The 23,293-nt window shown below is 43.3% G+C and overlaps 1 protein-coding gene across 2 annotated transcripts in view; it reads right to left on the bottom strand.

Moving 5' to 3' along the window:
* Positions 1-23,293, bottom strand: part of CA8 (carbonic anhydrase 8) — a 112,608-nt gene that overhangs the window by 78,314 nt on the left and 11,001 nt on the right. For both annotated transcript variants that reach the window (XM_062188460.1, XM_062188461.1), the window contains exon 3: positions 17,362-17,486. In XM_062188460.1, the coding sequence (XP_062044444.1) occupies positions 17,362-17,486 (125 nt within the window). The remainder of the gene's footprint in view (positions 1-17,361; positions 17,487-23,293) is intronic.

Here is a 23,293-nt window from a genome sequence, read left to right as displayed (position 1 = left end):
AACCTGCAAATATGGAAATTCCCAGAGTTTATCTTTGGGTTTGATTGCATAAAAGTGTCATCAATCTCAAATCAGCATGACTGTCTTTGACCTTGAGGACTTTCCTCCAACGTCCTTTCTCCCTTGGCATCCACTATCATGTGCTCCCAACTGTACACTCAAAAGCTCAATCCACACATGCAATGACTTGCATGCTCACTGCATGTTGTTTGAAAAGAATAAATTATAGTATTTGGTTGGTCCAAAAAGAAGGTTGGAAGAGAAAGGCAAGTCTTCTACCATTCTCTCAAATCTTTGCTCCCCACACAACTCATTATTTACACAATTTCAGTGCTTCTGAAACTAGACACAAGCAACTGTGCATAATTCTTCCTACAAGGAGAGCTCAGATTTAACTGGAATCTAGAAGCAGAAGTTGAGTTCTCCAAAGGCTTTAGCTCATCCCAGATTGGTAATAGCAACAAGACAAATGCTAATAATATAAAATAAATGTCTGCATTGCTTGCCCAAAACTGAGTTATTCATCCAAGTCAAAATTAAGACTAGAAACATTTGGATACATATAAATGTAGAATATCATCTTACACAACAGCACATGTGTCGCTTAATGACAGGGATATGTTCTGAGAAAGGCATAATTAGGTGATTTCAGTGTTCGGTGAATATCACAAAATGTATGTAGACAAAGTAAAACAGCTACGATGTCCTTAGGCAATATAATATCTTGGAACCATCATCATGATTGACAAAAACCTCCTTTATGTGAAGTGATTACTGTAAATTGAGGGGTGTTTCTTAAGTTTATTGTATTTATTTGAAAGGCAGAGTTACAGAGAGAGAGAGGGAGAGAAAAAGAGAGAGATCTTCCATCTGTGGGTTTACTCCTCAAACAGTCACAGCATCTAGGACTGGGCTTGGCCAAAGTCAAGAGCCAGAAGCTTCATCCAGGTATCCCAGGTGGATGCAGGGGCCCAAGATTCAGACCATTTTCTGCTGCTTTCCCAGGAGCATTAGCAAGCAACTGGATCAGAAATGGAGCAGCCAGGACTCAAACCATTGCCCATATGAGATGCCGGCCTTGTGGGAAGCTGCTTTAGCCATTACGCCACAGTGCTGACCACCATGACTGCAATTTGATACATATTCACTTGTTACTTTCACAGTCAATATTCTTTATAGTTTCTGGTTTTTTTGTTTGTTTGTTTGTTTGTTTTTTAAGATTTGTTTATTTATTTGAAAGGCAGAGCTACAGAGAGGCCACGGGAGAGAGAGAGAGAGAGAAAAAAAGAGAGAAAGAGAGAGAGAGAGAGAGAAAGGTCTTCCATCCACTGGTTCACTCCTCAAATGGCTGCAATTGTCGGAGCTGGGCTGATTCAAAACCAGGAGCTTTGGCCGGCGCCGTGGCTCACTAGGCTAATCCTCCGCCTGCAGTGCCGGCACCCCGGGTTCTAGTCCCGGTTGGGGCGCCGGATTCTGTCCCAGTTGTTCCTCTTCCAGTCCAGCTCTCTGCTGTGGCCCGGGAGTGCAGTGGAAGATGGCCCAGGTCCTTGGGCCCTGCACCCGCATGGGAGACCAGGAGGAATCACCTGGCTCCTGGCTTCGGATTGGCGCAGCGCACCGGCCATAGCGGCCATTTGGGGAGTGAACCAATGGAAGGAAGACCTTTCTCTCTGTCTCTCTCTCTCTCTCTCACTGTCTGTCTGTAAAAAAAAACAAAACAAACAAACAAACAAACAAAAAAAAAAAACAAAAAAAAACCAGGAGCTTCTTCTGGGTCTCCCATGAGGGTGCAAAGACCCAAACAGTTGGACCATCTTCTGCTGCTTTCCCAGGTCATAACAGAGCGCTAGATCAGAAGTGGAGCATCTGGGACACAAACCAGCACCTATATGGAATTCCAACATTGCAGGCAACTGTTTTACCTGGTATGCCACAGCACCAGCCCCACTATTTTTTAAAATTTATAAAAATACAGAAAGTTAAGAGAGCCCTTAGGTATACTAATAGAATATGGATATCTATGTATATTGAAAAATAATATAGGGGAGGGACTGGCACTGTGACACAATGGGTAAAGCCACTGCCTGTGGTGCCATCATCCCACATGGGTGCCAGTTTGAGTACCAGCTGATCCGCTTCAAAACCAGCTCCCTGATAATGCACCTGGGAAAGCAGTGGAAAATGGCCCAATTCTTTGGGCCCCTGCACCCAAGTGGGAGACCCAGATTCAAATCAGCCCAGCCTCAACTGTTGTAGGCATTTGGGAAGTGAATCATCAAATGGAATATCTGTCTCTACCTCTCTCTCTTTCTATAACTCTGCCTTTCAAATAAATAAATCTTTAAAAACAAATAAATAAAATAGGGTGTGGACTCTTGGCATGGCATTTAAGATTCCCAGATCTCATATTTGGGCACCTGGGTTTGATTCCTCCCTCCAGCTCCTGACTCTAGCTTCCTGCAAACCCTGGAAGGCATGATAATGGCTCAAGTACTTGGGTTCCTGCCACTCACATAGGAGATCTAGATTGGGCTCCTGGTTCCCTGCTTCAGTCACAGACCAGCCCTGGCTCTACTGCAGGCAATTAAGGAGTGAACCAGCAGATGAAAACTGTGTGTGTGTGTATACCTGTGTGTGTGTGTCTGACTCTCAAATAAGTAAATTAAAATTAAAAAACGTGCACAATAGGAAAGAAATCACAGATAAAGAGAGAGCCAAAGAAAAGCATTTGACAACAGCAAGCTGCTGCAGTCCCAAAGACCCCCCCAGAAAACTCCACCAGGAAGGAGAGGAGCTGCTGAGCATTGCCTAGAAAACCCCAACAGCAAAACGTGCGAGGATTCTTCAACAAGTGCCTGGAAAATGCACATTATCTTTTAATTCCATTTCCCATGAACTTTTTGAAGTACCCTCATATCTCCATTGTGAAGATCAACAAAGAGCTTAGACTAAAGAAAGGTGAAGAAATTTTCCCCTATAAGAATATAAATCAACTCCAATTAACAACAAATAAAAACTAAAATCTAGTCATGCTTGGTTCCATCCACTCATACTGTGTGGAGAAATACGAGCACAGTTCTAATGAAGACTCAAATTACGGAATAAGCTTCAAATGTTTTTCTCCCTTCACCCCACTGACACCTAAAGGCCCTTTCTAACTTTTCAAAGAACCTGAAACCCAACTACAACTTTTACTGCATCTAAAACTGGTTGAGATTGAAAGGAACACTCAGAGCCACAGGATGAAATGATACCATCAGTAACACAGTACCAACCCAAACTCATCAGCTTCCTAGCACCTCTACACTGCACTTTCTGATGCCTTTTTTCCCTCTGTCAGGTTGAGTATATTTAATGCAGAAATCCAAAATCTGGAATATTCCAAAAATCCCAAATTGTGATCACCAACATGGTACCACAAGTACCAGTTTCCACACCAGGAAACTTTGTTTCATACACAAAGTACTTTAAAATATTCCATAAAGTTACCTTCAGCCTATTTGTCTAAGGTATATACAAAACAATAATGAAATCTGTGTTGAGACTTGGGTTCCAGTGCCAAGATCTTACATATATGCAAATATGAAAAAATTCCAAAATATTTCTGGCCTCAAGCATTTCAGATTTGGGATACTCAATCTTTAATTGTACCATCATTATTGCAATGTTTCCAGCCCAGTAATAACTATTGTGTAAGGGCCACTTCTCAGTCTATTGGCCTTGTCTATTCACTCATCAGGCCTATGCTTTTGTTCTCGGCTGTCTCTCTCACACCCACCTCTTGTTTCCATCCATGTCTCTGTTTCCCCTCATCCCTGATTCTCGCCCCCTCCTTTAGCCTCTGACACCTTCAGCCTCTTCCTACTGAAAACTTCTAATGGATCCGTGTTGTCTCAAGACAGGAGTCCGGCTCTCCCCACCTGGCTGCAGAAGCCTACAGGGCCGCCCTCAGTGTCATTGCCCACACAATGGGACTGATCAGAACTTCTGCCCTGGCTCGTGCTACTTGAGTAGCCTCCTCCACCTCTGTTTATCCAGAAAACTGTTCCATCATCAAGGCCCGGCTCCCATAGCCATTTCTCTCCATGGTCTTCTCTGAGTCCTGCAGAAGTGCATCTTTCCACGATTTGTGTTCCCCTTCGGCTCCCATGCCCCTGCAGCTATCTGCAGACATCAGTCATTTTTCTTATGTCTGCCACCAGGAGGGGAAAGTGAACCATTCTGAGGCCTAGATTATTTCCCATTCATTGCTGTGCACTCAGCGCCAACCACAGCAGCAAAACACAGTAGTTGCTTCCTCCATGTGATTTGATTCCCACTGTTATTTAACCCTGCAATCCTACTGTTTTCCAGGTTTCCCTCTACTTCCACGTTTCCCAACTATAGATTTATTAAAAACAAATGCTGTTTTCTTACATTGTATGTTTTTCACAAGGTTTTGTTCTAAACACAGTTAGTAAACATTTGCTAACTAAAAGTCAGAACTCAGTTAAGAGTAGGGTATTTCAAAAAATTTGTGGGAGGGACTGGCATTGTGGCACAGCACCAGCCTTCCACATGTGTACCCCATATTCAAGCACTGGCTCAAGTTCCTACTGCTCTGCTTCAGATCTAGCTTCCTGCTAATGTATCTGGGAAATCAGCCAATTCCTGGGCCCCTGCCACCCATGTGGGAGACCCAGAAGAAGCTCCTGGCTCCTGGCTCCTGGCTTTGGCCTGGCCCAGCTCCAGCTATAGTGGCCACTTGGGGAGTGAACCAGCAGATGCCAGATCTCGCTCTGTGTTTCTTTCTGTCTCTCCCTCTGATTCTCACTCTGCCTTTCAAATAAATAAATACATCTTTTTTAAAAATGGAATTAAAAGATAAGCCTGTTTAGGGTTACTACTTTCCTTCTCATTCTCCAGTGAGGAAAAGGGTCCCTGAAAAAGAAGGAACGACAGCCCAGTGGATCTCAGCTGAGGAAGGTCTAACAGGCCACAAATAATGGTACAGACTACATTCCACTGTGACCCATGAAACTGCCCGTACATAGAAGCCCTTACTATAGTCAAGCTCTCTAGAACAGTTAGAAAACAGTGAGATAGGGAATACAGTTAAAGCATGGCAGTGCTGAGAAGTTCATTAGGAACAATGCCCACTGATAAAAATCTGTAATATTTGTTCTCTACAACAAGGTGGATAAGTAATATTTGGGTTTAAAATTCATTGCAAACCACCCCACTGCTGTACAACCCAAATTCAGAAGAGGATTAGGGATTTAAGCCCCGGACAGGAGTGGATTGGTCACGGTTTTTGAAAAGTGAATTATCCATAATCCACCCTTAGTTATATCCAAGGCTCAAACAGTGACCTGCATAGCCTGAGCTGGTGAATTAGGTAAAAACCCACCTTAGTAAATTCTGGGGGGAAAGGGAGCAAAACTAAAGCCTGAGATGATTTAACATCCCTGCTCGCCCCACCCGGCCCCCCAATCCTTTTAGAAAGTGGAAAACTCTGTTGACAATCTTAGGAACAACACAGCAAAAAGGGACATCTGAGTTCCCAGGTGGTTAAAAAGAACAGATCTGCAACAAAAGGAAACAGGATTTCCTTGCCTGATTCCCAGAGGTGTCTAGTGCCTGCGGTTCCAAAGGGTAACTGGGAGGGCTGTGAGGCTTTACTCCCAGAAACAGGAAATGCCTCTTCCCTGATCCCAGTCTCTCTAAAGAGGGATTTCCCTAAACAAAGGTGGCCTTCCTCTCCACTCCTCCCTCTGCAAACTCCGGTCCCAGCTACTCTGGGAGCAGACAAATAAATCCTCCCTGACCTCACTCCCTCTTCCCCCTCACTGCCCCCAAGCATTGCCTCTAACCATCTGTGTCACCCTCTCTGCCTAACTCTGGACACTTTGCTCTCTCAGCTCAGCTCTGTCTCCCGCCTAGCTCCATCCACGGCAGAGGTGGTGCTCCGTTCACCTGGTGACTCCGAGGATCCTTATCTCCTAATTTCTTCAGAGCTCTTTACTGGCTGCCCTCAGAGAACTCACCACTGTAGAGTTCCCAGGAACATTCACGGGAAAAACATCTACTCTGGAGCCAAATAAATTGGTTTGCTTCTACTCTATAAACTCTCTTATCCAGAGGCCTAAGTGATTGGTTAAGCTGGATTTAGAGAATGTCTCTGCTTTTGGGTCCCCAAGTAAAGCCATTAGTTTGGGGGGGGGCACCCTTCATCATGGTCAGGTCTTAGAATAAACGTCTTCCTTCTATATTTGGTGTTTTCATTTTTCTATTCATTTTAAAGACTCTAAGCTACCAAAACAAACTATATCGCCCAAAGTAACATTTACATCTGGTATACCTTACTATGCTATTAAAGTGCTTTTCAAAAGCACTTCAAGGGAATGCCCTATTTTGTTTAAAACAATTTTCACCACCCACGTGAAACACAGCGTGTGGTGCTTCCATCATGACGTTATCAATTTTTACAGCCTCTCCTTAAGTTTTATAAGGGTAGGTACAATTTTCTTATGCTGATGTACAAATGAAGGAAAAATGAAGTTAAACCACCACACAGAAGTCAGCAAATACCACGGTGAGCTGGAATCCGAAGGAAGCGCTCCCTAACTAATAATTCACACCAGCAGAGCAGGCTGCCTCCTAGCGAACCTCGCCACAAAAAAGCCCAGCTGCCTAAAGAACTCAGGGTATATTGTTACAGGATCCCATCACGAAATTCAAATGTGAGCACCCCTTGGAAAGCTAAAAGAAAATATAGTCAGCCACAGCACAGCAGTGGGAAGAGCACAATTACCTCACTAACAGCCCCATGCCATTTTAAGCTGTCACTCTTAAATATCAATATATATATGTATATATATAATATGTATTATACATATATATGTATTGCATACATATATATTGTATACATATAAACAGCATACGTATTGCACATATAATAATAAAAAATACATTATATGTATTGTACATCTATATGTGTATATGTGTGTGTGTGTGTATTTATATGGTTTTACAGAGCTTTAAAAAAAATCTCAGTATCCTGGGACTCAAAGAGAAATTTCATCATACCACTGCCCAATTATCTTCCACCTGCCAATATTTGTTCTCACTACAAAACGAGCTGATAATCTAAATTCTGTACACTCAATGTATAAGCATAAGAAGATGTGTCAGGAAAAACGGCCAGGAAGTGTCATACTGATTAGACTTCTAAAAGACAATACATTCAACTAAAGAGGGGAGGGCACATCTTCAAGGGGAAAAGAGGTTCCAACTTTTTACTCCATTCGTACTTTGCATTGTTCCCCCTGGGTTGTTTTCACCACAGCCACAGCCACTCCTTTGATGTCCTCCCAACCACAGGAAACACAGAGGGTCTGCTCTTTGCCTCCTTCTGTCTATATTCTAGCCCTTGTTATGGAGAAGAACAGTGAGGTTAGAACACACTCACCAGCTTGCCCACGATCGCAGAGCACTCACTCAAACCCAGGTTCCTCTACCTGACTCCCTCCCACACTGCCCCACTGCTCTCACGGTGTGGCACACATGCACGCACGCACTGCACCATGTTCTTTAGCGGCTTTCCAGAACCAGTATCTCTCTTAAGGTTTCCCCATCACAAGATCTTTCCTAAACTGTGTCTCACTGATTCTGTGTCAGGTCACTGAAGTTAATCTCGCCTACAACAACCTGTAACAGGGTCACTCTGGCATACCGCCCTTCACATGTGCAGTTGATCATCATTTCCATTTCAAATAGCATATCTGCATTTTAATAAATGACCTGAAAAATCCTCCTCTAATTAGCTTCCAGTGGGTGGAATTGGCACACTGCATAGACAAGGCTGAAGGGGGTGAGGTCTTTTCAATGCCACAATCTTCTAAAGATCCATCCATTTAGGAAAACTGGGAAGAGACGAATCACATGCACTGCATTTGGACTCTCCCACTGTATGAAGAACTCCCTGAAGTGTCTACTGCACTCATTGTTGTTGTCTCCTTTGCAGCTCATCCAAGGCGTGAACAGTAGGTTCCTAGTAGGTTCCCATGAAACGGAATGAAAGGATGGATGGATAGGAGTTGTTTAGCGATGGCCACTGACTGCAAACTATATATTCAAATTAGACTCTGTCAGCTGAAGGCTTATTGAGAGAAGATGCATTTTACTGTAGGATTTAGAAGTTAGAACTGAATTTAAAACACTTTCTGGGAGGGCCGGCTTATGGCTCAACAAGGTAAACTGCCCTTGGAGCACTGGTTTGAGTTCGGGCAGCTCCACTTCCAATCCACCTCCTAATGTGCCTGGAAAAGCAGAGGAAGATGACCCCAGTACTTGGGCCCCTGCTACCCACAAAGGAGACCCAGGTGTATTTCCAGGCTCCTGGCTTGGCCTGGCCCAGCTCAGTCTTGGTAGTTACATCCACTTGGGAAGTGAACCAGTAGATGGAAGTACTCTCTTTCAAATAAATTAATTAATTTAAAAAATACTTTCTGGGCACTGGTGTTATGGCACAGTGAGTTAAGTCACTGCTTGAGAAACTTGTATCCCATGGCAGAGTGTCAGTTAGTGGAAGCAGTTAGTTCCTCTGCTCCCAATGATCCAGCTCCCTATTAACGCATCCTGGGAGGTAGGTAGTGATGGCTCAGGTACTTAAGCACCTATCACCCATGTGAGAGTTTGAGAAGGAGTTCCAGGCTCCTGGCTTTGTCCTGGCCCAGCCCTGGTTGTTGTGAGCATTTAGGGATGAAACCAATAGATAGAAAATATCTTTCTTCTCTCTCTCTCTGTTTCTCTCTTCTCTCTCATTGTTTGTGTATATGTGTGTGTGTGTGTGTGTCGCTCTGCCTTTCAGGTAGGCAAAAATAAATAAACATAAAACATTTTAAATAAATAAATAAACAGTTCCTACTTGCAGCAAGTTTATAAGCAACAACCATCTACCATACTCATTTTCAGGGACTCATCTTCAATTTTTCTATAAATGTGCCTTATATCATAAAGTCAGTTGTAGTATAAATGCTTCTTTCAAATTTAGTTTCCCAAAACACCTTTTCTGTATCTTCAAACAACTGAAAGAATAAGCTATTGAAAGAAACACTTACAAATACAAAATCAAAAGTAGTTTCATAATGAGGACTCAAAGGTCAAGCCAGCCTTCGGCACTTCCATTAGGAGTGGGAACACACGATTGCTCCATCACGCGGTGCAGCTGAAAGAACATTTCTGTTTGCTTAATGTTACAATTTATTTTCTATTCAGTAACCTGTGCAGTTTCTGCACAGAATACATTTTAATAAATGAAAAAAAACATTATGAATCAAAGCAGGAACCATGTTTTTATGGAGTAAAAATGAACATGTTCATTAGAATTCAAGAAACATAACATTTTTCTTTTATTTTTTTAGATGTGAGGAGTTTCTCTAATTATGACCACTGCAAAGACCACAGCAAAAGTTTTAACTCCTTCATCTGCTAATTGTGCTAGCCCTGTAGGAGATGCCAGGGTACCGAATAATCATAACAATTATTATGTTTTGAGACAAGATGTTCTTTTTTGCTGGTCACAATAACAAGTTCAATTTGCAAATTGTTTCTTTCAGCATCAGTCTTAAACATGGCTGTTCCTTTTTTTCCTCCAAAACAACCTCAGTCCAAATTATAACTACAATTGCAAATACAATCTCAAACTAGAGTTGACTTTTCCAGCAAAAACCGGTCTTGGAAAGCAAAACAAAAAAAAATTTTAAAAAAAGCACTTCTTGGAGCAGAAGTTGGTTCATCGACTGTTTCCAAGGTGGGTGACCTTCCTCTCCAGATTTCTGTGACACCTCAGTTTACCGGAGTCTACAGACTCACCATTAGCCCTCCCCCCAGCCCTAGTTCTCAGGAGCAGCAGGGGTCCCACCCCCAGCTGACACCACACTCCGTTGCCTTCACAAAGCCACTCTGGTTTTGGCCTCATGGCCTATAAAGCAAGGGTATGGTGCCAAAGCCTCACTACCATCCTCATGGCAGGGGCTATGACACTGGATTCCAGGAGCTTGCAGACATAAAAGCATTTACACCAGGGCAGTGCAGGCAAAGGACCAAGCCCATTGTGTTGTCTCTTTCTATCTAAACAAAATGAGCATCAGGAGAGGAGTGGAGTATTTAATTAAGCAGACTACATTCATGCATTGCATTATGATTTCTGTCAGTTTCCCTGGGATCCCTAATGTCTGAGAACCTCAGATTTCTCATAACTTACATAGGAGTTTATATGAGGCATTCTTGAAAGTTCCTTTCAAACTTAAAAGACTTTCATTATATCTTATAGGTCAAATTCTAACGTCACTCTATTTTACAAGTGATTCTCAAACCTGAAACTCCATATGAGATGTACCTGGCAGTAAAATAACAGAAAGACCATATTTCACTACTTTTAAGTATTTATTTATTTGAGAGGCAGAGAAACAGAGAGAGAGAAAAAGAGAGAGAGAAAGAGAGATCTCCCATTTGCTGGTTCACTCCCCAAGCACCAGCAGGGCTAGGCTAAAAGCCAAGCACCAGCAGCCAGGAACCCAATCTCAGTCTCCCACGTGGGTGGCAGGGACCCAAGTGCGTCAGTCATGGTCTACATTGGCAGAAAGCTGGAGTCAGCAGCTGGCGCCAGATATGGGCAGCAGGTACTGCGATACAGGACATAGGCTTGTTAACCCCTGGACCAAAGGCCTGCCCCCTCATTTCACTATTCACCAGGCAAATTCTTCCTGGGATCACTTCAGAGTAGTAAACCAAACAGCATCCTCTGACAGGTGAATATGCAGCAGCCCTAAAGATCCAGTCCTTTTCACCATGAGGACACTTATCAGGGAGCGACTCCCATTTCCCTGAAAAGAAGAAACCTAACATACGGCGGGGCAGGGCGATGTGCAAGTACAATATTTAGGATCAGCAGTGCACCGTGGTTATGAGATACGATCGTCACACTATTTTTGGTGGCCTCTTTGCAACCAAGGCCTGGACTCTTCACAATTGCAGAATCCTGCTCTGCACAATGAACATTTTCTTCTGTTTACCTAACGCACTCAACTCCCCATAAACAGCTGGCATGTGGCTCAATTATCAAGGAGCCCTTTCAGAGTACACAGAGAAATGGCCTCTCTTTAAACATAATGTAAGGAAAGATAAGGGTTGGTTCTACCATACAAATGGATCTCTTTGTGGGCCAGTCAAGCTTAAGTCCTAGTCTTTTAGGCCTGGAGGGAAGAAAGTCACTCACCACACCCGACCTCTGCTGGTGTGTGGCAGGATCAGTGGCCAACCCTGACAACACTGTCAAGTATCTGCAGCGAGAGGAGATAAACAGATTGTGGTGAGTTTCTGAAAGTCAAATCTTCCGGGGGCTTCTTCTCAGACCATACCCTGTCTACATCCAGCTACTGCAAATCCGTTTATCAAATAACTGTGATAGCAGAGATCAAGAAACGTTCGTATTCAGAAAAATTAAAACTCGGCTGTGTGGTTGGTGTCTCAATGCTTTTTAACATTTTACTTTGGGTCCAACATTATGAGACAAGAAGTTAAGCCACCTCTTGCCACATAGCATCCCATCCTGGAGCACTGGTTCAAGTACAGGCTGCTCGGTTTCCAATCCAGCTCCCTGCCAATGGACTGAGAAAGCAGTGGAAGATGGTCCAAGGACTTGGAACTTGCCACCTATGTGAATTTCACTGTGGCCAAATGGAGTTCTAGGATACTGCCTTTGGCCTGGCTCAGGTATGTCTGAGGAGTGAACCAGCAGATGGAAGATCTCTCTCTCTCTCTCTTCTCTCTCTCCCTCGTTCTGTCTCCCACCCTCCCTCCCTCTCTCTCTCTGTCTTTCCTTCTCCATCTATCTCTCTGCCTCTCAAATAAATAAAATAAATCTTAAATAAAATAAAATTTTACTTTATTGATCTAGCATAAAATCTAAATGCCTTGAAAGAACTCTCCTCAAGAATTATTAGAGTAGCTATTTATGTATAAATGTCAACCATAATTTACAGAGAATTATACAGACTACAGAACCAGGCTATGTTGAAGCAGCAAAAAGATGATGTCCACTGACAAACTGTGAAAATAAAATACACATCCTGAACACTGAATATGAGCTTATAGCCTAAACCCAGAACTCCTAGATGTACAATAAAATTTAATGCAAACAGAATAAATATTTGCAGTAGCATAGTATATTCACAGAGCACATTAGTGCTTGCAAAATGGCAAAGTTCATGTAGCATTAAAGTAGGGCTTCATGAGTTAAAACAAATAATGATGTTCAAAGAAAATAAAAGGCTCCCACAGCTGCCAGAAGGACAGATAAAAATTAATTTTAGTGGATATCAAACTCATCTTAAATCAACAACCGTTTATTCCTGTTAATGTCTTGATGAAATACCACAATGCAACATACACACACAAACTATATAAAAGAATTCCAGCTGCTAAATGCAATCCAGACCTTCCAAGTAATATATTAAATATGTGGACATCTGTTACATTTTCAAATAACAGTAGGAAAAATGCAGCACTATTTTTTTTCTTGCTAAGGAACCATCATTTATTTAGAGTATTTATAGCAGAATTCAGGATTCTTTTATTTTTCAAGATTCATTTATTTCATTAGTTAATGAATGATATTCTTCTCAGATCTAGAAAAAATGATGCTGAAATTCATATGAAAGCACAGGAGACCTCGAATAGCTGAAGCAAACTTATACAACAAAAACAATGCTGGAAGAGATTTTAGAAAATGAAATCCTGTCATTTGCAACAAAATGCATGCAACTGGAAACATTATACTTAGTGAAATAAGCCAGTCCTAAAAAGACAAATATCGAATGTTCTCCCTGATCTGTGGTAACTAATAGAGTGCCTAAAAGATAATCTATAGAAGTGAAATTGACACTTTGAACAGCCCTTTTCTCAACTGTTAAGGAACGGGGTTTTTTGTACTATTTGTTGAACTCTTTATTTAGTGTAGGGTTAATCTTATGTGTATAAAGTTAATTAAAATATCTCTTAATAAAAAAAAAAGAATGCAATTAGGAGAGGGAGGAGGAAGAAGAGTGGGAGTGTGTGTGCAGTGGGAAGAATCACTGTGTTCTTAAAATCGCATTTATGAAATGCATCATTTGTATACCTTAAATAAAAGGTTTCTAGGGATAAATAAATAAATAAATAAAATTATGTAAAATTCAAAAATTAACTATTTCATTACTTGAAAGACAGAGACAGTGATCTTCCATCCACTAGTTCCCTCCCTCAAATGGCCACATCAGCCAGAACTGAGCCAGACAGAAACCAGGAGCCATCCTGGCCTCCCACTTGGGTGGCAGGTACCCGAGTACTTGGGCTATCATCCACTGCCTTGCCAAGCAATTAGCAAAAAGCTGGATCAAAAGTGGAGTAGCCAAGGCCGGCACCACGGCTCAATAGGCTAATCCTCCGCCTTGCGGGGCTGGCACACGGGTTCTAGTCCTGGTAGGGGTGCCGGATTCTATCCCGGTTGCCCCTCTTCCAGGCCAGCCCTCTGCTATGGCCCAGGAGTGCAGTGGAGGATGGCCCAAGTCCTTGGGCCCTGCACCCACATGGGAGACCAGGAGAAGCACCTGGCTCCTGTCTTCAGATCAGCGCGGTGCGCTGGCCGCGGCGGCCATTGGAGGGTGAACCAATGGCAAAGGAAGACCTTTCTCTCTGTCTCTCTCTCTCACTGTCCACTCTGCTTGTCAAAAAAAAAAAAAAAGTGGAGTAGCCAGACTCCACCTGACATTGCCATATGTGATTCCAGCATCACAAATGGCAGCTTATCCTGCTGTGCCACAACACTGGCCCCCAGAATTCAAGTTCACAAGATGGCAGCATGGTGAGAAGTATCAGATGGTGGTAGAGGCATGTGTGCTTCTGAAAATGAAAGATCTCAAGAGGAAAAACCAAATGGCACTCATTAGCCATCTTGTTAGTTGAGGAATTGCTGCCGAAATTGTTCACAGTCACAGATTGTGTTAATTTTTAAAGCAGTGTCAGTGCTACTGTAACATCAAAAATACAGAGTTGTTGTTATACACATATTTATCATTTTAAAAAGTCAAGGTGGGGGCAGGCATTGTGGCACAGCAGGTGAAGCTGCCACCTAGAAGGCCAGCATCCTGTATGGATGCTAGTTGGAGATCCAATTGCTCTACTTCGATCCAGCTCCCTGCTAATGTGCCTGGGAAAGCAGCCAAGGATGGCCCAAGTGCTCAGGCCCCTGCATTCACATGACTTCTGGCTTTGTTGTGGCCAATTGGGGAGTAAACCAGCAATGGAAGATGTTTCTCTCTCTCTCTCTCTCTCTCTCTCTCTCTCTCTCTTTCTGACTTTCAAATAAATAAATACATATTTTTTTAAAGTCGAGGGGAAAAGCATTGATGGATTCCTGCAGAAAGCCATTCCTCTGTGTCAACAAGCAATAGACACAGAAAATAATTGTTTATAGTGTTTATTTAACAAACCATGCCTTTAACAGTAAGTGAAATCAACAAAATGAAACAGGGGCATGGATATGTTATTTGCATGTTAAACTTAGTGATAAAACATTTAAAAACATCAGGATTGCCCTCAATTATGTAGTGTTCAGAAGAAAAACTGAAAAAAAAAAATCATGTACCCCAAAGGGTAGCTGGTCCCCCTACTCACCACTGTCTCACTGGCCATGACCTCCTGTCTGTCTTACCTACCTAAGACTGAATTGGTTAACCTGTTCCTCTCCAACAGTATTCTTCCACAAGGAGTCCCCTCCCCTACTTCGCCCTGCTACAATAGCACTCCCCTCCTTAAAACCCAACTCAACATCCACAGCTTCCAGCAGTACAGGGAACTCCCTCTAATTCTCACCCACAGCACCTACACCCTCCAGCAGACACAGCTCTAGAAGCACTCATGGAAGTATGTTCTCTGCGATTGGGTCAGCGGTGATCTGGGATAACAAAGAATAGTAAGTATCATTCATCACTTATTTGGGAAAAAAATTACACTCAGTAATTCCATTAACCTAAATATAAATATTTCTGCCGAAACAAAATCTCGCCACCAACACGTAGTCTCCCATGAAAACCAATCCCTGCCTGTGCTTAATGGACTGTAGCAGGTAAAATGCCACTAGGTAGCCAGATCAGTCTGAACATCTGGAGGGGAAACACTATGTGACTGCAGAGCAAAGTGCTCAGATAACTGACGGCCTGGATGGAATTAAACCTCCCCACAGCTGTAAGTCCTGTGTGTCACCAGCAGAGCCACTGGAGTCTCATCCTGAAGCTCTGGCCCACCCAATGACGCCCATCTCTCCATAAACATTTGATTCCTATGGTGCTCTTGTGAGGATCGACTGAGACCCAGTGACGACACAGCCTTCCAAACCAGCAACTACGACAGGACGAGGCCTAACCATCCAGAGCATGCTCTGACTCCCCCCTTGCCCACCTCCTTGCGATTTGCAATTTTCTGTCCTCTCTCCTCTTTGACACATCCTTCCATGAATTCTTCCTTCTCAAGCTGGCTGAGACTAGGGCAACAGCCAGAGCCACTGCTTTAAGGCAGTGGAAATGAGAGATTTTTTCTATGCATGGGGAAAACAGCTCCTTGGAAGGCAATGCGTGAACACCTTCCCCACTAAGGCCTTTTAGGTTCCATCTTCCCCCATCCAAGCACTAACCAGGCCCGGCCCTGCTTAGCTTCTGAGATCAGATGAGATCAGGCATGTTCAGTGTGGTGTGGCAGTAGACGAGGCACCATCTTCTACTGTCCACACCATTGCGTAAGTCATGTTCTTGGTTTGACTTTCCCTGCTCTGTCCTTAAAACATTGAACACATCACTTTGAGGGCTCCAGCCTTTTTTAAAAGACAGGGATATCATGAGCTTCCAAATGAGTTTTTTAAACATTGTGATTAGTCATGCTGAGAAACATTTCAATGTAATCCTTGAGAGTACACTTCACATTTACATAAAATTACAGTCCTGATTTCCAGTTACTGCGCAGTTCCAGAAATGAGCTTCAGCCACGACAATTCTGTATGTAACATTACGTAGATAATGCATGGCTGGTAATGGCAGAGACAGAAGGCTGGCATCCCAGCAGCCACCAAATACACCTGACATGCCACCAAAGGATGACTCCCTGGGAACACTGAGTTCTTCATGGAAAGAAACATAAGCAAGGCCTGAGCAGCCAGGGGCAGCCCCTCTACTTCACCAACACAGAAGACACCAACACTGTGCACAATGTTCCTGGCCGTGTACTGAGTGATGAGGGTCAAAAGTACAATGAAAGGTAGACCCTGGGGGCCGGCGCTGTGGCATAGGGGGTAAAGCTGCTGCCTTCAGTGCGGCATCCCATACAGGCATCGGTTCAAGTCCTGGCTGCTCCACTTCTGATCCAGCTCTCTTCTATGGCCTGGGAAAGCAGTACAAGATGGCCCAAGTCCTTGGGTCCCTGCACCAGTGTGGGAGACCTGGAGGAAGCTCCTGTCTCCTGGCTTCAGATTGGAGTAGCTCCAGCCAGTGTGGCCAACTGGGGAGTGAACCAGAGGATGGTAGATCTCTCTCTCTCTCTCTGTCTCTCCTCTCTCTGTGCAACTCTGACTTTCAAATAAATAAAATAAATCTTAAAAAAAAAAAAAAAAGAAAGAAAAGAAAAGCAGACCCCGTCTTCATTAGCCCATAGCACAGACCATTCTGTGCTATGGCAGCAAACTAGCAACTATCCTGGGATCACAGCAAGGGACAAATGAATTCTTTCTGGGAAAGGAACTCAGAAAAAGTCCACAGGAGACACAGATCACAACTGGCTGGTGAAGAAAGGACAGCTAAGAGTTCATCAAGAAGGTATACAGAGAGGGAGTCCTGGCCAAAAGAATCACTCTCCAAAAATCCTCTCTTTCTCCCTGCAATGGTTCAGGGCGAATACAACCAAGCTGTTAATTTTAAAAAGCTTTTAATCACTACTGAGATTTCTCCAACAGTTACTAGTTTTCAGCTCATCACCTATTCATAGCACCTACTGAATTTGCACAGGCAGCAGAATTTTATAACAGTCATAAGAGTAAGAGGAAGCTTAATAGTACAGATTGCCTTTATGGCCAATTGCTCATGTTCACACTCCAAGCCATTAAACTGTAAGGGAAGCTTCAACTGGTGCCCCAAGCTTACATTTCATAAAGGACTTTTTTTTTTTTTTAATCTTAGCCTAAACTTATAAAATTCATGAGCTGCTCATCTACTTTTAAACTAAACCCTTTTCAGTAAATCTCTAAACACTTTACTTGGACAGCAAACATTTTTACAAGATGATTCGTTATTTTACCTCCATGGGAAATGCTTTGAAATTAACCGTGTGCTCAGAACCGCGCTGGTTTTCTCTTCCCCAGTGAAATCTAACTTCATACAATTCAAATTCATGCCCCTGAGGCAACGGTCCTCCCGACAGAACTGAAAAAGAAAATAAATTTCACTGAATTACATTCACAAATTTATCAACAGAACATGATAAACGTTAGCGACTTTTTTTTTTTTTTTTTTTTTTGCCAGCTAGCTCCCATGAGCTCTAAAGATTAAATTCACAAAGCTAAAATGAGCCATACATCATGACTAGGAGATATGTTTATGTATTTATTTACATTTATTTATTTATTTATTCAAGTGGCAGACAGACAGACAGAGCTAACATCTCTGTTTCATTCCCTAAATGCCTGCAACAGCAGGGGCTCGGCCAATGCTGAACTCAGGAGTAGGAACTCAGTCCAAGTATCCCATCTGAATGGCAGGAGTCCACTGAGCCTTCACTACTCATTAACATTAACTTGCTCTCAAAAGGATTTTATGTTGCTTGTATCAAGATATTTAAAAGGTCTGGATTAGAAGGAATCTGACTCAGGAGCCAGAGCAGAGACTCAAATCCAGGTACTCCGATCAGGGATGCAGGAGTCCTAACTGGTATCTTAACTGTTAAGTCAAATGCTCACACCTACATTTACTTATCTGGGTTTGGCTGAATGATACGGTTCTTAGCCTCTTATATGTTTTTAGTCTTCCAGTAAATGGGAAAACAAATTGCTCCCTGAATAGCCTTGATTAAGATACAATAATATGGACTCAGGAGTAGGCCTTATGGTGCAACGAATTACAACATCTCTTAGGGTACTGGCATCCCACGTTGGGGTATGAGTTCAAGTCCTGGCTACATCAACTTCCAATTCTGCTTCCTGCTAATGCATCCAAGAAGACAGCAAATTATGGTTCAAGTGCTTGTGCCCCTGCCACCCACATAAGAGACCTAGATGGCATTTCTGGCTTCAGGGCATTTGGAGAGTGAACCAGTGTATGAAAGATCTCTCTTTCCTGTCACTCTGCCCTTCAAGTAGAAGAACATAAACTTACAAAAAAGAATATGGCTTGAGTCTCAGACCAACCAATAATTTGCTAAAACCTATCAATAAATGAAACCATCTTTGCACAGCAGGGTTTTGCATTAGAAAGTTCTTAAATAGATAACAGGTATATAAACTAATGTAAGCATTCATACAGATAACTAGTATTAAGTCAATCAACAATAAACCCAGACTTATAATAAAAGAGACAACCATTCGGCATCACATGCAATACAAAAAAGACAAAACTGAGAAAAAATATTAACAACATTCAAAGTATTGACATCAGTCCCACAGGGCCGTCTCTGGTTCCCATTTTTGGATGTGACCCAGAAGACTGGCCCAAACCAGGCCACTCTAAAGGATGACACAAAGTACATATGCACAAGAACCTGCCCTGAAGTAATAAAATACTTCCTAGGAGCACTCCTCAATAACATATGGAAAAACTTGAAATAAATTTCATTACAAATATCCAGTTTCAACACAAATAATGGTCATTTAATTCAGGGCATTTTTCCTGTAACAGCTCCCAACTGTAAACAGCTTCAGCTAAGAAGTTGAGGTTATTTTTGATCAAGGAGCTAACAAAACTCACCATCACTCCCACTCAAATGTGAATTATTGTTCCTATAGTTACTTTGACGAGCAAGCAACAGAGCCCAAATATCTCTTTGGAAGGAAACAGTTTTGTTGTCCATTCTTGCCCTAAAACTCAAAGGGACAGAAAGCAAACTGGTGCAGCAATATTTATCTGTTAGGTCAGTTCTCGATTGATTAACTTGCTCTCAAAAGGATTTTACGCTGCTTGTATCAAGATACTTATAATACAACCAGAGACCATAAGTTAGGATGAAGAAAAGGAAAAACACAGACCCTGGTGGAGAAATCAGCTGTCACACAAAATGAAAGCCAAGTCCAGGCTAAAGGTGCCCTACCAATTTGATCCTATGCTTTCTACCAGCTCTAAGTGAAAAAACAGCACCTGCAGCAAGAAATGGCTTTAATTTTTCAGCTGGCTAACCTCACATCAAAGGAAAAGGAGATGAGATGCAGGGACGTTAGAAAAAAGACTCCCACACAATTGGCATGTCCTTCCCCGTGCGTGGCATGGTTCAGGTCACACATCGAATCTGCAGACAGGGGGAAAAGTGGGCCAAGACGGGCCAAGCGTGACCTGCCCCATCACCCAGCTGGCAAGCCCAGGGCACAGCCTGGAACTTTTAATCTTCTGACCCACGTCCCAGTCTTCTGACTCAAGTTTCAGAACGGATGAGTGTGAGCTACAGACACGGACTTCTCCAAGCCTACGTTTCTAAATGGCCATTCTTCCTTGGAGCACCGCACTTCATCATCTTTCCCAGGACACTCCAAAAGTTTTTAAAGACATAGATCAAAAAGGTTTACAGACACTCAGGTCTGCAGTGCGCGCTTGCTCCACTTTGCCACTGGATAAACATCCCTGCTGTGGATCTGAGAATGTCCGAGATGTTTTCATTTCCAACAGAGCGCCACTCTTTTCCTTGGCTGCCCTAACTTGGTCTAAAGCAAAACCAAGGAAGGGAGCCATGACTCTACCCACTGCGTATCCCATCATCCAAACCAAAAGGCAAAGGGGGAAAGATGATCTGAAATTTCACGCCGCAGCCCTGCCTGCACCATCAGAACTAGCAAATGCCCCTCACAGGCACAACAGCAACTTAATCCAAATCTTCAGGGGTGAATTCTGTAAACTCGACTTAGAAAAGAAGGGGATAAAACTGTCTTAGAGGATGCTCCGCCCGATGCTCTGCCCGATGCTCTGCCCCCTGCTGCTAAGGAAAAGGAGAGGAGTATGCTGAAAGAAAGCACAGGGCATATGGGAGTGGGGATTTTTTAAATCTTTCCCCAACACTCCTTCATCCACACACATTCAGAACACACACACAAACACACACACTCACACAATTTCTCAAACTGTCACAGAGCCAGATTCTGTCCCGGTTGCTCCTCTTCCAGTCCAGCTCTCTGCTGTGGCACGGGAGGGCAGTGGAGGATGGCCCAAGTCCTTGGGCCCCACACCCACATGGGAGACCAGGAGAAGCACCTGGCTTCTGCTTCAGATCGGCGCAGTGCACCAGCCGCCTATCTGCCTAACTAACTCTGCCTGGCAAAAAATAAATAAATAAATAGAAGAATGTACCAGGAGCAGTAAAGGGAAGCACAGGAGAGGGAAGGCACTTAGCAAGGACCAGGTCAATAAATGAGTGAGGATCAGAAAATCAAGGGGAGAGTCTTCAGAGAAGACGACACTGCACAGAGTGATGAAGAGTAAGCAAAGAGAAAGGAGGAAATGCACTCAGAAAAAAAAGAGAAAAGAAATGAGATCTACAGACCCAGAGGGAGACAACAGCACAACCGTGTTCCAAAAGAAAAACTGAGCAGTTGCCAAGGGTCAAAGGCAGGATCAGCATAGGGGCATCAGGAGCCTCCCACCCTGTGCCTGGGAGCTGGACTTCAGCCTGCAGGGCGCTAGCATGATCAGATTTGGATTTCAAATGCCACTGCAGGGCCTGTACACACAGCAAAATTATGAAAGACAGACCTGGCCAGCCAGGAAGCTATTATCATAGCCTAGACACAGAGGGTGAGGCCAGGGGACAGCCTGCTGGAGCTTCATTGCCAACACGGAAGGAAGCCAGCACCAGTATCCCATACAGTTTCCAGCATGATCCAAAGGCCCAAACAGTTCATTCTTCTTAGACTCAAGGATTGTATAGCCTCAGCATAACTTGTAAGGAATCCCATGTGCATTTTTAAATATTCCAAAAGTAGTGCTAATTAGGCTTTTTTTAAAAAAAAATTTGAAGTCTTAGAAGAAAACATCCCTTTTCTATACTGTCTTCAGCTTTTAGCTGACAGTTTTATTCCGTATTTAAATATTGGGGCCAGTGTTGAGGCACAGCATGTTAAGTAACTGCCTGCAATGCCAGCATCCTGTATCAGAGTGCTGGCTTGAGTCCCAGGTGCTCCATTTCCTGTCCAACATCCAGGTAATGTGCCTGGGAAAGCAGCAGGTAATGACCCAAGTCCTTGGGCTCCTGCCGCCCATGTGGGAGATGAGGATGGAATTCCTGGCTCACAATTCCACCTGGCCCAGCCCTGGCTGTTGCAGTCATTTGGGGGAATTAATCAGGGGATGGAAGGTATCTATCTATCCATCCATCTATCTATCTTTCTACCTATCTTTCTATGTAACTCCCTCTCTGTTATTCTGCCTTTAAAATAAATAAATTGGGCCAGCATGGTGGTGCAGCAAGTTAAGACACCACCTGCTATACCAGCATCCCATATGAGCACCAATTTGAGTCCCAGCTGCTCTGCTCTTGTCCAGCTCACCACTGCTGCACCTGGGATGAAGATGGCCCAAGTACCTGGAACCCTGCCACCCATGTGAGATAACTGGATGGAGTTCCAGGCTCTCAACTTCAGCCTGGCCCAGCCCTGGCCATGGCAGCCATTTGGGGAGTGAACCAGCAGAGGGAAGTTTCTTTCTCTCTCTCTCTCTCTCTGTTCTCTCTCTCTCTCAATCACTCTGCCTTTTAAATAAATAAAAGATATATTTAAGGGGCCAGCACTGTGGCGCAGTGGGTTAACACCCTGGCCTGAAGCACTGGCATCCCATATGGGCACCGGTTCTAGTCCAGGCTGCTCCTCTTCCAATCCAACTCTCTGCTATGGCCTGGGAAAGCAATTGAAGATGGCCCAAGTCCTTGGGCCCCTGCACTTGCATGGGAGACCCGGAAGAAGCTCCTGGCTCCTGGCTTCGGATTGGTGCAGCTCCAGCTGTTGTGGCCATCTGAGGACTGAACCAGCGGATAGAAGACCTCTCTCTCTGCCTCTCCTCTCTCTGTGTAACTCTGACTTTCAAATAAATAAATCTTAAAAAAATAAAATATATATTTCAAATGAGTAAATAAATAATTTTTTTGACAGGCAGAGTGGACAGTGAGAGAGAGACAAAGAGAAAGGTCTTCCTTTTTTTCTGTTGGTTCACCCCCCACCACGCTGATCTGAAGCCAGGAAAAAGGAAGAATTACCTTCAGCTCATAAGGGTAGATACCACAGCAACAGTATGGAGGGTGGGCTAGTTAAAACAAGGTAAAGCACATAAAAGCAACAGTCCAGGTAATTCAAGGTCCCAAAATTTAGGAAACAAAAAAGGATATAATCATAAAGAAATTCAACTCTGAAAGTTCACATAAACAAAAAACTACTTAGCCTCTTCTTCAGTAAAAGTAATTTTAAGATGCATTTGACAATTTCATTTTAATCAGCAGGGTTGCTAAGAAACACTGTAAAATCTTGTCATGTTTTTGAGAAAGAGGGTGTGATTTATAATCATCATCATCAAGCCTAAATTTAGTATTAAGAACCACAAAGACCCAGAGGTAAAATTTCCTAATTAAAGTTTCTAAAATAAGTTACATTGAAGGGCCCAGATGACCTACTCTGATTAGCAATTTCTCTGTACGAATGGCCCATTAAAAATGCCATTACCAGAGCAGCATTTGGCCTAGCAGCTAAGATGTCTGCATCCCACATCGGAGGACCTAGGTTCAAGTCCCAGCTCTAGATCCTAATTCCAGCTTCCTGATAATGCACACCCTGGAAGGCAACAGTGATAACTCTAATGATGTGTGCTCCAGTTCCCCACGTGAGAGACCCATACTGAGTTCTCAGCTTCCAACTTCAACTCTCACCCAGCCCTGGCCATTGTGGGCATCTGAGGTGTGAACCAGTGGATGGGAACTCTCTCTGTATCTCTCTCTCTCTCTCTCTCTCTCTCTCTCTGTGTGTGTGTATATATATATTCCCACCACCATCACC

The sequence above is a fragment of the Lepus europaeus genome, chromosome 4 (assembly GCF_033115175.1).
Source record: "Lepus europaeus isolate LE1 chromosome 4, mLepTim1.pri, whole genome shotgun sequence".
Classification (NCBI taxonomy): domain Eukaryota; kingdom Metazoa; phylum Chordata; class Mammalia; order Lagomorpha; family Leporidae; genus Lepus; species Lepus europaeus.
This window is presented reverse-complemented; position numbering and strand designations above follow the sequence as displayed.